Genomic DNA, 15661 nt, shown 5'->3' on the forward strand with positions numbered 1-15661 from the left:
GAATCCATCATGATACAAAAACAAACACAAACGCCTTTCCTGAACAAAAACAGACTTTCATACATGTCCTTAGCCTTTTGGTATAAAAACTGCATCTGACGGGCTCAAAGCGACAGTATCAGCAGCATGAAAGGGGAAAGTTTGGATCGGTTTAACAGGGCGGATGATCAGGAACTGGGAACGCTGGTGGCGTTGGCTGGAAAGTAAAGTTGGTCTCGTTTTCAGTCCATCTGGAACTTCTATCAAAAGTCTGTTTCACATGTAGAGATGTGCAAGAAACAAGGTAAAGGAGGAGTAGCTCACTGCATCCCGGCTCCAACTCCTTTTCTTTCACAAATTTAATTATTTAATTGTTAAGGAATTTTATGATTAGTATTACTTTCTGTATGTATATGTGTGGGTATGTACATATATTTTCTTTTATTTGTTCTAACTAACTAACTATCTAACTAGGCTTTCATTAAATGGATCCAACAGCCTATGGAGTTCTGCACAGGGTCTAATTCATATGATTCAGGTGTGTTGGAGCCGGTTGGAGCAGGGACACAAGAAGCTAGAAGAGACAGAAAGTCGTGATCCAGATCCAGCCGGCTGAAACTGGGACATTTATGACATCTTCAGTCCCTCAACTCTCAGACTGCAGGAGACAGCAGCTATAACAGCGTCTGGCTGCCAACCAGTCAGTTCGTTAAAACATTTATTTCTTCATCTGGCTTTAACTAGTTATGGACCATAAAATTTCCACCATAACTGGTTGGCGCTGTGATGGACTGGCAGGATGTCCATGGTGCACCCGGCCTCTCACCCAGCGACTGCTGGGATAGGCTCCAGCTTCCCCGCGACCCTTAATCGGTTCGGAAAATGAATGACTGAATGAACTTTGAACTCCAGTCTGATCCGGGTGTCTTGAACGCTCTTCGCTCTGTCGCTCTAAAATAACCGCCAACCTGGATTTTAATCTGGGTTAAAGTCCATTTTTAGTGGCTTTAAATTAAACTTTTGAAGCCAGTTTGGGAAGATTGAGAAGAAACTGGTTATTTCTGGAAACCTCACCTGAGTTCTGCGTTAAAAACTCTGTATCTTTATTCTGCTTCACTTTATCAGTTTATCTTTGCAGCGATTAATGTTCACATGCTGGGCAATGATCTAACAGAGGCTTCATAGCTACTTCTGTCCATATTTTAAGGCAAACTTGATTTTTTAAATGTTATTTTCAGTTATTCTTCATCATATATTAACAAATATGACAAGAGTTTACCTTAGTATGACCTAAAATAAACCTTAAAGTCTCAGATATGATCATTCTCCAATGGTCGTTCAGTTTTTAAGCAGAAACCTATAAAACAGGTTTGGGGCTCGAAGCAACTTACTGGAATGAAGCAAATTAATTTATAGATATGTGTTTTGCTGTGAAATGACAATATTTCATGATACATCCACTGGCTGCATGCGTAGCATTATTTATGGACTATTGAAACAAAGAAACAAAGAGTGGTAGTTTAATTGTATAAAGAGCTAGAATGGTTACAAGAAAAAAGAGCCGTAGGGGAGAATGTTGATGATAAAACAATGAGGTGAAAGCCACTGAGATCCAGCATCCTGATAATTAGTCCTCATGCAGTTCAGAGTTCGTGCACAAATGCAACGAGCAAGCAGAGGAGACAGAATATTCAGTCATGCAGATGAAAGAAAACTTCCTTCTGTTCAGTTCAATATGGTTTTTAATCAAACTGGACTTAATATTTAACTGCATCAAACGATTTCCTGTGAAAAATTGGTTTTAAAAATACGTTTATTTTGGCACAACACAGAAGTTTTCATCAGACACAGTGGAAGTCAGGCCTATCGTCCACATGCGGCACAAAGGAACTGCGTTGACTAAAGCTATAGATACATTCACCATTTATTACCATGTGATAAGTCGAAACCTTTATAGTGTAATCTCCTGCTTTCTGGTGTCCATTAAGGGGCAGAAGACAAAAATCAGATTGTGTTCCACCTGATTTGAGCAAGGTTTGTACCATAAAGTGATGCCAAATGTCTAAGAAACTGTATGTTTTATATGTGTCACGCTGGGCTCTTATGGGTTTATTGCAACAGAATGTACAGGATGGATGGATGGATGGAATAATGGGTGGATGGATGTAATGGTTTGTGGATGGATGTAATGGTTTGTGGATGGATGGATGAAATAGATGTATGGAATGGTGAGTGGATGGGATGCATGGAATGATTGATGGATTGATGGAATGAGGGATTGATTGATTGACGGATGGGTGGGTGATGGATGTAATGGTTTGTGGATGGTTTCTGCATTAAAACATTCTCTTCTCTCTAAAGCTTTGAAACGTTTATCTGGGAATGAGATCCACACAAAACAACACAAGTGCATTGTTTCCAGGTAATGGCGGGTCACATGGTGATGTAGTAGAAATAAACATTAACCAGGATGTAAATCAGCAGTTTGATCACAATATATCAATTTAGTGTTGAAAAATTCACAGATTTTAGTTCCATTCAATGTGGGATCCGCCGGCTGATATAAAACCATGTTACATGTGATTGAACAGTCACTTCTGTTTATATCAAAATCTCATATAGGAACTAAAAAACTAATTAAAAAAAGTTCTTCTAACAAAGACAAACTAGTAATAAACGTAAACGACGCGCCACTCAAGATAACACCATCGTAAACAATAGAATTACTTTCAACAAATAGTTATATTATTGATTTTTTTTAAATGATTTTTTAACATTTTGGATCAATTTCATTGGCTCATTGACCACATGATTGATATATCAATGTAAATAGATGTATTGTTATATGCCACAGACATAAGCAGTTATTCAGCAGGCTGGTTATGCACAGTGTTAGAACATGCCTTCACACAGCGGGACCGATGCAAGAAAAAAAACAAAGGGACATGAAATTACAAATATTTTGGTAAAATTTAGGCAAAAGTGGGCAAAACCAAATATGGATTCCGTGTCACGTTACAACAATATTGTGCTGATTCTGCAAAAGAAAAGGAAAAATAAGCGCTGCGTTTGTCTTGTTCTGGTAACCTTGTGTGGTCCAGGAGCTGAAGCGGGACCACGGCTGCATCAGGATGGACTCTAGGATGTCCACGGGACTGTTGGAGCATCTGCTTCAGCTGCTCGCTGGAGGCAGCAGAGAAAAATAAGACATAAGACCCTCAGCCATGGTGATAATAGTTTCAATCAGAGTGAGTAACTCCGGCCCTCGAGTGTTAGGAGTTTCCCTGCTGCAACACATCTGACTCAAATCAACGGCTAATTAGCAGAGTAGTGCAGAGTTTAATGTCAAGATCTCCACGGGTCTGTTATTTACATCTGATGTGTGTCAGGTGTGTTGCAGCAGGGAAACTCTGAACACTTGTAGGACTGCGGCGCCCAAGGCCCAGAGTTTCCCACCGCTGATCGGTGACCTCTTCTCTGATTGGTTGATTTTTGTGACTTTTGGAGATGAATATTAAGATAAATCTATTGGATGAAATTTCCGCACTAACGTGAACATTCCCATTAACTTGACATTGATTCAATAAAAATATTACTTTGTAAATTATTCAGACAAAATATTCGGTGCAGGTCTGTACATTTCAGGATTTTAATATTTATAGAAATGTGTATGATGCGCATGCACAACAAAACGAGTTCGGTGTGCATCCTCAGATGAATACACGTATGTTACGTACTCGCCACCAGACCGGACGCCAAAGATTCATTTAAAAATGTCTGACAATGAGATTTCCTGCAGTCCTTAAAGCGTCATCAGGTAACAGACCTATAAACAAAAACCAGTTGCCATGGAGACAAGTAATGGGCTGCAGAAGAAAAAGAGATACTAACCTTGAAAAAGTTTGATAAATGGCAGATCTATGCTCCCCTACGTCTACGTACGTATGTAAGGGAGCGTAGATGTGGACGTCCGTTTCAAACGTCTCAAACGCCGTCATATGTCGCTGTCCGTCCGTAGTAAACTTTGCTACAAGAGGGGCTTCAAGGAGAAAATGTTCAGTCACGTGAAACGCCCGTGATGTTAGACGTGCACGAATGTCGAGACATTCTACGTTCACAAAAAGCAAAAACACATCTACTGAAGATGTTTGTGTTAAACTGTTCATGCTGGTGCTCTGCTCTCTCCATCACACCTCAAAATTATCTAAATGAAGATTCAAATAGATTAATAACCTGTTTATATAAAACAATGAAAATATTTCACACATTTTAACCCTTTAATGCTGTTTTATCATATCTGATACAGTTTGAGGCTTTCTTTGCTCAACCCTGTTAAACATTTGTCTTCTGTCACTTTTTGTAAAGAGTCAAATTAAAACTTAAGATAAAAAAATAGAATTTTCTCCCATTTTTTTGCGAGGTTGAGCTCTATAAAGTTGAATTTGTGTAAAACAATAAGATTAAAATGAACCCAAACGGGTCTTAAAATGCTCATGAATTCATGTCGTAAAACAATGTCAAACATCAGGTGTCATGGTGTTAATGTTTCAGTTTGCATGGAAGTCTATTAATAGAAGCATCAGAAATGATGTGTTAATGGGATGTTGGTTCACCACAAACCATCAGAAGAGTTCATTTCGCCTCATGGCATTGACTCTGCAGAACTGCTGCTGGGATCAGGACGGTGTGGCGTGCACCAGGAGACATGAATCTGGGTCGTCCTTTTTAAACTGCATGACAAGTGTTGCTGGGCTGTAGATGAGTGTTTTCCTCTCACACTAGAACAGGAAGTTATTTGGCCATCTGTCTATGTGATCACAAGATAAAAATTAAAAACTACCCACGTTTGGTTTATTCGCCCACAGAAACGAGCACATCTACTTGCAAAGAAAGAGTTAATTCTCGCGAAAGGAAACTATACTTCCTGACAGAGACCTCCTACTTAAAACCACAGAGACTCGCAGACAGCAGAAGTTAAGCTCAAACAGCTGGTGGGATAAATATGAGATCCATGAAACAACAAGTTTTCCTAAACCTTACAGCCTAACCCAAGATAAAATGGGTTTCATCTGGAGTCTTTATTTGGCCTTGAACTATATGTAAAGATATCATTTAAATCATAATAATAAGAATAATTCTTAAATATTTATTTCTAGCATGTGATATGTAGAAGTTATTACAATGCACCATTGCATCCAGCAGGGGCAGTATACACACATCAGCTTGTACAACAGGGCTCTGAGCAAAGTTTTTACCATAAAGTGAAGCAGAATGTCTCAGACATGGTCAGTTCACTCAGTTGTGATACACACAGCATTAAAACACCAACGAGCTGCTTTGGATGGAGCAAGAATAACTTTAAAGAGAAATTTTTAACTTGAAACAAATTGCATTTTTAAATGAGCTAATTCCATATCAAGTAATGGCCTGAAAAAGCCTGAAAAAATACACAATAGCAAGAATATCAGTTCCCTCCTAATAAAAATTCAATAAACATGTAACTTATATTTAATTGAAAAATTAAAATAAATTAATTATATTCTTATTATTCTGATTCTGATAAAAGATTCAGACGTTAGTTGTTTTTCCATTTTCTAAGAAAAGTAAATTTAAAAAAAGTATAGTATTGATAAAAAACAAAACAATAAAATAATGACGACTCAACTCATACAAAAGGGTGGAGACTGAATTTGCTGGGCAGCTGACCAGTCTGAGGAGACTGGGACATATGAGAGGTACGGATGGGTGAAACTAACTCACAAACTTGAGGGTTAACAATGATATTTATTGAGAAAATCTGCCAGATATCATAATGAACCTCATAGACTGGTGAGAAAATCACGCGTTCTGCTGTGTTTCGGCTCAGGCTCTCATTTGGAAACGCTTGTTTTCTCTCTGGACTCACCAGCTCACAAACTTTCATCGTGCACTTTTCACGCAAACACTCCCTCAATGAGGGGTTGGGCTTTTTTTGCCATCTCTGCTGCAATAGCATGAAGTTGCTATGACGACCGTCTAAAGAGGAGGAGGTCCTGTCCTGATTGTCGCACCAACAATCACCAGAGCATTCTGGGGTTTGTAATATTGGCAGTACGTGTGCTGTATAATACCGGCGGGGCAGCTGTAGTAGTCATTAGGTATTACCTCGTGGGCCATGTTTAATTACACATTGGGCCAAAGTTGGATCTAATGCTTTGGATCTACAGAAGTTTTCCAGACATTTCTATCCCATCCAGGAGGTTTACAGTCCAGCCACAACATGTGGAGTTTATTCAGAGAGTCTAAATGGTAAATCTTCAATGATCCATGATAACACCATTATTTATCACACTTTGATTAAGAAAAGATAACTATCACAGGGCCGGATTAAAAGTGCACAGTCCCCTGGGCCCACAGTGTTCCAGGGGCCCTGTTCCACATTGTAAAAATTGTGAATGATACACTGTGAAACATTTCTAACATCTCTCAGCCAGTGGTACCAACAGCAATACACTAGACACTGTGGTGTAACTATCTGGCTTTTATGTACATTTTTTTTTCATGTCCAAACTGCTGGTGTTTGCCCTACGTGGGCCCCACATGGACTCCCAATGGGTGTGGGCCCGTGCCCATAATGGCCATTGAATAATCCGGCCTTGCAGCTGTGTTGCTAAGAGACCTTTAATTTGGCCGGGAAATTATGACAAAACCACTTCCTGTCACACTTTGTGTTCTGTTTGATATTTGTCTTTGAAAGATGCGTATTATACCGTTGACTGCAAGACGTGCATGATGTAAATTTCATCCTCATCATCAGTTTGGGTCCACACGATCCCTCTGACCACTTGCAGCTGAAATATATGTAACAACATGGACTAGATGCGGACAAATCAATCATCGTCTGTTGTTGAAAACACCAGACAAAGATGTGAGAAGCAAAAGAACAACATGGAGTTTAGTTTTAGTTTCTTTAAGGTAATGACTGCTAATAATCCTGTTTGGGGCAATTTGTGCCTTCTGCCCCCTGGTGGACACAATGATATAACAAAATGGTAATAAACTTTTTTTTTTTTTTTTTTTTTAACATTTCTTAAAGGCCCAAATGCAGATTTTGGATTAAAAAAGGACTTTCCTTCATTTTTTCTTGGGTCTTAATCTCTTTTTGAAGTTAGTGATGTTTAACTATTTCAGCCGTTAAATGACACTAACAGGGATGAACTTTTCTTATTTGTTTCCTCCAGGTCTTTCCATCAACTCCCTGTTCTGCTGCTGCTGCTGTGCCTTCCAGACCAGGTATTAATCCACTCTGAAAGCGCAACATTTCACCTTGTGGCTGGCTGGAATCCAAGCCTCATGCATTGAGATGAGACCCTGTGCAACTGTGATGCATTTTCTCATAAAAAAAAAAAAACCCAAAGTCACCACAAATGGCAATGCGGGGTTTAAATAGGAAATAGACATTACCAGCGTTGCCTTTCAGGGATTTGGACTGCATGAGAAAATGAAGATATTTAGTCACTTTTAGCCTCGTGAGGTGAATGTACATCATTGCACAGACAAAGAAAAGATATTTTGGGTTTTTTTATGCTGCCCAGCGTTGTAACACGCAGAACTTTGTGCCAAATTGTGCTGGAGAGATTTGCTCTCTGGGCTGGGATACCCTTGCTGTGTACGTTTCCACACATTGCAGCATTTATATGTCTTCTTGCTGCAAATATGACATGAACAAAGAACAAAGGCAAATACAAGAAATATAGGAACAGGCATAACTCGACCTTTAGCTACTTTGGACATGAAGGCGACAACATCAAATAATCCCAATAAAAAATGCAACAATCATCAGAAGTAGCAGCAGAGAGACTGTTACCAATATGGCTCACAATGGTAACAAAAGAGGGAGTCAAATACGTTATTATTAATGAGTTATTCCCATTCACTTTATTTACAGAACTTAATAAAAAACAAACTCATAATGTGGTCTGAGTGAGTAAAATATCAGTAGTGAAATGCTGTGAATGATTGTGACCGTGTGTGCAATGTTGTACAAAAATGCAACCCAAAACTTAACAAATCATAATTCCGTGATGGGGAGAGAAATGCTGCCCAGTCAGAGGAAAAAACAGGGAGTGAGTTTGGCAAAAGCAGGCTTTATAAGTTAAGCCACTCCCACCTCTGCAGGTGCAGTACATTCTCTCCTAATCACACCTAATACAAACTAAGATGGCAGGCCATCACAGACACCTACAGACACACAAACATTAGCGGCAACCCGCCAAAAGCAGATGGAGGCAGAAGCACCTCAGTGTGTACGCACATGTCAACACGTGGACATAAATGTGGACGTCTGTTTCAAACATCATGCAACTTTTCTATTGCCATGGTTGTTAAGTCAGTTCATCCACTAGTGGGTGGTGTTGAATTCAGAGTTCACCTGTGTGTTTTGACACTGTTATGTCCATAGACTGTTTTTAAAAAGATGGACCTAGCCTCCATGACGTCACCCGTAAGTTTCTCAAGAACTGAATTGAAGCTCAGTGGGCGGTTCCTACCATCGCGATCAGACAGCCAAATGGGGGGGTCAATTTCCACCGATCCTAGCAGACATCTTCTCCCTGTTGTTATCGATTTATGACCTGTCTGGACCAAACTCTCATCCTGCTTACGGTCGAGTCCGATCAACGCAAGAGTCTGTGCACTGCTAGCCCGGCACATACCGTTGCAGAATTCAGGCAGCCTGCCAGTTGTTGCCAGAATCTCACGGGTCTTGAGGTAGATCAGGACTCCACCAGTGCCAATCAGCAGAATCCCAATCACCAATAATCCAAAGGTGTGAACATCCTCCACATCCTCAGAGGACAGAACCGCCAGACACATAGGTCTCCACCTGGCCCATGAGTCCTGAACGTATCCAGACGGAAGCGTCCCCTCAGGACATATGGGCTCCTCTCTGCCCGATCTTCGGTTGAGAAAATTTGATCAATTGCGTTGAGAGACCAGTCGATAAAATCCATGATGAAAATTTGAGTGGAAGTAAAGAGATGTAAAAAGAGGCTCAGAGTCAGACAGGACATAGTGGGAGGTAGGGGAGGAAACAGGAGCAAAGAGAAAAGCGTCCGCCTTCGCTGGGAGCAGCCATCATCTCAATATGAAATCTTCTTAAAGTGTTTTCTGCCGGATAAACTTTGTGTATAAATTTGTAATAAATTACTTTAATTTTATTGTTCAGAATATTTGGCAGTTTCTGCATCGTCTTCTTCCCGATCATTTTCTTCTTCTCTGGTTTGTTCCATTTGCCGGTTGTGTGTCAGGTATACACCTCAACGCTGCCGCCACAGTTTCAGGTGGTGCTTCTCTGTTTTATGACTTAAGTGAGGTCTAGTTAAGCACCTTGAACACAGACCAAGCAGGTAATTGAAGGAAGAGACAGACGGAGCTGTTCATGCATCTGCGTATCCGTCTATTCCGTCGAACACGAATAGGCCTTAAGCCTCGTCTCGGAAACAAGCCCTAGAGGTGATAGAGGAAGTCTGATTGTTCTTCTCATGTTTATAGAAAATCAAAATGATCTAATCAAAACTTTTGAGAGATAAATTGATTGTTTGGCCAATTTTAGGGAGCTCAGCACCCATTATGAGGTCGAACCCAGACAGGCTCTGTGTTTCCAAGGCAGACGTAACCCAGGAAACCCCCGCCGGGTAAGACTTTGTCCACTTTCATCTTCTACCTTACATTCAAAAGTAGATATTGATTCTTTTTCTCCCTCTTAATCTGTCACAAAGGTTGACAGGCCCAGGAAGAAACTTCCCCTCCCGCCACCAGAGAACGGCGAAGGAGAAGGGATTCTGAATGTCGTCGCCATGTATGACTTCACCGCCAAGGAGGACACGGACCTCACACTGAAGCAGGTACGAACGGACAACAGCATGCAGACAAACCGCAGAGGCATTGGTGTGCTGATGCTGTGTGTTACGTCTGCAGGGTGAGGAGTACGTCATCCTGCACAAGCAAGACCAGCTGTGGTGGCGAGCACAAGACAAACATGGGTATGCCGCCCTGCAGACGCAGTTTTACTGACCCTAACTGACCTTTAATCTCAGTCTGAGTAAACCTGATTATGCAGCTATGTCATTTAGTGTGCAGTGTCGGTTATGAAAAACATTTTTTAGTCAGTAAATAATGCAAACATCTAATGCTGAGTCCTAAATGTACTGAAACAGCATATTGTGAATAATTCCTTTGCACTATTTCTGTTAGGAATAAAGGCTTCATTCCCAGTAACTATGTGACAGAGAAGAACAGAATTGAGGCTAACTCGTGAGTCTGTTGGGTTTTTCTTTATTTAATAACACTGTAAAAAAAACACAACTGTTTTTCTAAAAGTTTTCTGTTCTCTACGAAGGTGGTACTGTAAGAACGTCACCAGGACCGAAGCAGAACAGCTGCTCAGACAGGAGGTATGAACTAGATTGGTATTTATATGTCTGTCATAAAGGACCGAAACAATTACAATAAAACAAGTATATTTCTGGATAAATGATCATGGTTCTCTTTGTGTCTGGTTGATTTTAATTTCTTTCTTTTTTTAAAATGTCATTAAACAGTAAAAAAAAAAAAAAAAAAAGTATTTTGGATTGCTAGAATAAATAAACAAACAAATAAATAAATATGGTGTCTTATTTATATGTTTAAATTATAATGAAATAAAATTGTATTTAAATTATTTCCTGTTTTTGAATGATTACTTTTTTCATGTCCCCTCCAGGACAAAGAGGGTGGTTTTGTGGTGAGGGAGTCCAGCCAAAAGGGGGTCTACACAGTTTCTGTTTACACCAAGACATTAAGGTGATTCCCATCTTAATACGCAACATTTAGATCCCAGACTGGAAAAGACAAAGAAACAAAAAAATAACCAAAAAGTTATTTTAAAAAAAGATCCAGAAATAATTGTTGTTAAACAAAATGAAAATCTTTTCTGTCTGTTTCTATGTGCAGTCATAATGGAGATGTCAAACATTACCAGATTAAAATAAATGACACCGGACAATTCTACTTGGCTGAAAAACATACTTTCAGCTCCATCCCAGATGTCATTCACTACCATGAACACAACGCAGCAGGTTGGCAAACGCTTACATCATCTGAACGTGCACCTGCAGAGCTACGTCTTCAGCTAATGAACAAGTCAGAATAATATATTTGTGTTGTGTGTGTGTGTGTGTGTAGGTCTTGTGACCAGGCTGCGATATGCAATAGGACCAATGGGAAGATGTGCACCTGCCACAGCCGGATTCAGCTCAGGTGAGTCTATACAATCTGTAGGAGCAATAATGTAAGTATTTTAATATTTGATAGGATGCTGATATGTAGACACTGTATTGGGTATTGTGTGTGTCACTTTGTGTATTCTGTGGTTACAAATAGTTGTGCTCACCTTGGTGCCTGTCATGGAGGATGTAGGGGTGGGGAGACCTCAGGAATAATTTGTTTTGTTGACAGCAAGTTGGCATCTCGTTCTTTGCATATTGTTTTCTTTTGTTACATATGCTGAATAATAATGGAGTTTATTTTGCTGTGACATTAAAATAAACAAAACATGAGATGAAGAAGTTACACCTAGTGTAATCAGCATCTATATGTTTAGCCTGAAGAAAATGGAGTTGGACAGTTGGCCACAAACACTATCACTTAAAACAATGTGCATGTTTAATGATAAACATCAGGATTATTATTATTATTTATTTGTATTAATGTATAACAACTTAACTCACAAAAAAAAAGTTTTTGTATAATTTTTCTCTTTGCTGCCATTTGATTTAAAATAAGTATTTTCAGCAACTTTATCTTTAAAAGCCATTTAACATTGCACCATTGGTCAGCCTATGAGGGGCAAGAACCAGTCCGTGTAGGCCGTCCTTTGTCATTGTGTTTCGCCCATCAGACAAAAGTAAAACACAATCTAACTTAAAGAAAAAAGAAAAAAAAAACCCAAAAAGAAAATTAGATTATTTAAAAAAACAAACAAAAAACAACCAAACCAAAAAAAGTGTCTTTATATGCAGATGATCTCTTGCTTTATCGCCAGCTTTATTTCTGTTGTTTCATCTCATTTCCTAGAAATATCCAGTCATAGTTTGAATGTGTGAATAATTTTTGTTCAAAGATTGAACAGCATTATAATTTTTTTTCTGTTTTTCTTCCTCCTCCTCTCATTCCTCTTTCCAGAGAAGTGGGAGATCAATCCCACCGAGCTGACTTTCATGAAGGAACTGGGCTGTGGTCAGTTTGGAGTCGTCAAGCTCGGCAAGTGGAGAGATCAGCAAAAAGTAGCCATTAAGGCCATCAGGGAGAGGTCCATGTACGAGGAAGACTTCGTAGAAGAGGCCAAAGTCATGATGTAAGAAAGAAGATCAGGAGAGTTGTTGTCAAGAGGCTGGCATTGGCTTTTTAACTCTTCAGTCTGTGTTGTCTCTCCTAGGAGGCTTTGCCACCCGAAACTGGTTCAGCTGTATGGTGTTTGCCTACAGCAGCGCCCGCTGCTGATTGTGGCAGAGTTCCTGGAAAACGGCTGCCTGGTGAATGTCCTGCGGCAGAGGGGCAGGGCTCTTAAGGACGCATGGCTTTTGTCCATGTGTCAAGACATCTGTGAGGGGATGGAGTATCTGGAAACACATAGCTTCATCCACAGAGATCTGGTGAGTCCTTACACACAAAAAAAAAAGACTTTCACAAGTAATTACAAATTATTCTCTATCATGGTTTTACATGCACTTACCAGCCACAGGCCCCTGTCGAGATGTCTTATCTATGCTTTTTGTGAAAACGTGTATCACAAAAATGTGATTTCAGTGTGTGGCTGAGGACACGCCTATAAATTAATGCTACTCTCAGGTCCTTTGAGAAACTTTGTTTTGTGTGCACATGTTCCTAAAGTAAGAACCAAAACTTATAGTGAGACCTCTTTTCATTACTATGGTCCACGTCTGTGGAACAGCCTGCCGGAGAACTTCAGGACTGCAGAGAATATGGATGTTTTTAAAAAGAGGCTCAAGACCTACCTTTTTAGTTTAACTTTTAGATTATCTTATTTGGTTTTTAGTCTATGTAAGGGTTTTTATTGCTTTATTTCTTAAATATTTTATTCTTATGCTTACTTTTATAATATATATATATATATATATATTATAAAAGTAAGCATAAGTATAAAATATATATATATATATATATATATATATATACATATATATATATATATATATATATATATATATATATATACATATATAATTCTCCACAAATGAAGAGAATTTATAGGTTAATTTTTGAGGTCAATGACAGATAAGTTAACAAGCTTAACATCACATTTGCTTTAGAAATGAACTTTAACTAATAGAGTGAAAACCCTAAAAGTAAAATTTTAAAGTGTGTGACTACGGTAACAGCACTTGTAGCACAGACATAGACTGTATATGAAAGAGGAACGGAGCCTCCGGCGGTAAAAAGTGAAGCCTACATGGAAGTTCATAAAACTGCAGTTCCCTCCTCATCCACTAGGGGCTGCAAAACAGAGCAAATCCCCTCAGACTCCCATGTTAAAAAGACCAACTTCACAGCAGAAATAAACATGTTTGCAGCCTGGTGCAAAAATCCATTTTAGGCTTAATAGGTCAGGTTTACCTTCATGACAACTGTGGGGGGAGTGAATTTTTTATAGCTTGCCCGTTTAAAAATAATTTAAAAAATTTGGCATATTTAGGGGCGTGTCCTTTTGATTGACAGGTACCTGATGTCCCGCTTCAAGTTAAAAGAACGTAAAACAACCGCGGTTTTTAGCCGCAACGTGACTTAGCTTTTGCCCGCTTACCTCCGTTAGCTGGTTAGCGCCTGTTCTCTCCGGGTTAGCTCAGTTAGCTCTTAGCTACAGAAAGCTTGGAGTTCGCTCGATGTCAATCATCCATCATGACGCTCACAGCCCCCCTCTCAGCTCTGCCTCTTTGCCCATATTTGTATTTTCTGGGCGAGACGACACGCATGCCCCTGCCAAGATGGCGATGGTAGGAACCGCCCACTGAGCTTTAATGCAGCTCTTCAGAAACCTATGAGTGACATCACAGAGGCTATGTCCATCTTTTTAAATACAGTCTATGAGCACAGACAAAAAATATTTAAGTATATTAAAATCAAAATTTGTCTTTTTTTTTTTCTCATCCAGGCAGCCAGGAATTGTCTTGTCAATGAGCTCAATGTGGTCAAGGTCAGCGACTTTGGAATGACCAGGTACACAAGACAGTTAACTTCTTTCTTTCTGCACCATATACATATACTGCAAATTTTTTTTTTAGCTTAACCTATTTTGTGATTAATTTCTAATACTGATATAATGGCATAATAAATATTCAAAAACATTACTGCTCTCCGTTTCAGTGATATTAATCATCTTGGGTAGAAAAAGAAAACCCACTTAATGGTTGAAATGTCAAAAAATTATTATTTTCCCATCACACACATTCCCATCATTAGCATTAGCTAAAGCTAACTTGCATTAATAATGATTGTTAGCTCACCTTAGAAAGGGTTAGCAGCTGTTTGCATGAGCTAACCCTAGCAGGCATGAGCAATCATTAGTGTTACTTGAAGCTAGCACATATCACTAACCAACAGCTTTAGCTGGGATTTAGCAAGGATTAGCAACCATTAGTTTGATGAAGACAGCAAGCATTAGCGCTAACTAAAGCTAGCTAGCATTAGCAGCTACTGTAATTAGCTAAAGCTAGCAAACAAAATGGTCTGTTAGCTCTATAGCTGCTGGTTCAGGGTGCAATGCTTGATGGTCCATGTCGACAGATATGGAGCACAGAATGGCAAGTTTGTATGAATGAATATATGTTAGCTAACATTTAAAGTAGCATGATAATATGGCTGATTCCCTGAAATGGGCAATGGCTATAATGAGCTGAAGTTGTATTTTGACTGCATGCTTATACTGACAGGTATGTTCTGGACAACCAGTACACCAGTTCCAATGGCACAAAATTCCCTGTAAAGTGGTCTCCTCCTGAAGTTCTCCATTACAGTAAATACAGCAGCAAGTCAGATGTCTGGTCCTTTGGTGAGGATGCTTAATAGCTTGAAAAGGTCAACAACAGTAGTTGCATCAGAGATTCCTGATATGTGAATATTTGTGTGCAGGTGTCGTAATGTGGGAGATTTACTCAGAGGGTCGGATTCCATTTGAAAACAGCTCCAATTTGGAAGTCGTGAACAACATCACCAGAGGCCTCCGACTTTACCGACCCCACCGAGCCTCGCAGGCACTCTACACAATTATGTACCGTTGCTGGCATGAGGTACCAACCCACCCATTAACTCAATGAACTATAATTTTCATTTTCAGGCAGAACAATGTCGTGAACTACTTTATTACAATTTTTTCACAAAAAACCCCCAAAAACTAATTTATGGTAAGATGACAAGATGAGACTGAAAGATTCACAAGCTAAATGGGTTTCTCAATGAAATTTAGTGTTTTGGGAAACATTTGCTGATCTCACCTTTTGCTAACCACTGTCCTCCTCTCTTCTGTGGTGAACGTAGAAGCCTCAGGGTCGGCCAACTTTCTCCGAGCTTCTGGAAGAAATCCGAAAACTAGCAGAGAATCCAGATTATACATAAATATTTTTCCACTGCTGAACATCCAACTGTTCTT

General features: G+C 39.5%; 1 protein-coding gene across 1 annotated transcript; it reads left to right on the top strand.

Moving 5' to 3' along the window:
• Nucleotides 1–267: 267 nt before the first annotated feature.
• txk (TXK tyrosine kinase) lies at nucleotides 268–15627 on the top strand (the record flags this gene model as incomplete). The annotated part of the gene is made up of 16 exons (XM_079257859.1): nucleotides 268–283; nucleotides 7200–7251; nucleotides 9572–9653; nucleotides 9738–9863; nucleotides 9937–10001; nucleotides 10213–10272; nucleotides 10358–10412; nucleotides 10721–10800; nucleotides 10951–11075; nucleotides 11182–11256; nucleotides 12181–12352; nucleotides 12434–12650; nucleotides 14168–14232; nucleotides 14946–15064; nucleotides 15145–15302; nucleotides 15550–15627. 16 exons carry the CDS (start codon nucleotides 268–270, stop codon nucleotides 15625–15627), a joined length of 1545 nt encoding a protein of 514 aa, XP_079113985.1.
• Between the last annotated feature and the right edge of the window lie 34 nt (nucleotides 15628–15661).

The sequence above is a fragment of the Telmatherina bonti genome (assembly GCF_933228915.1).
Source record: "Telmatherina bonti genome assembly, chromosome: 18".
NCBI lineage: Eukaryota > Metazoa > Chordata > Actinopteri > Atheriniformes > Telmatherinidae > Telmatherina > Telmatherina bonti.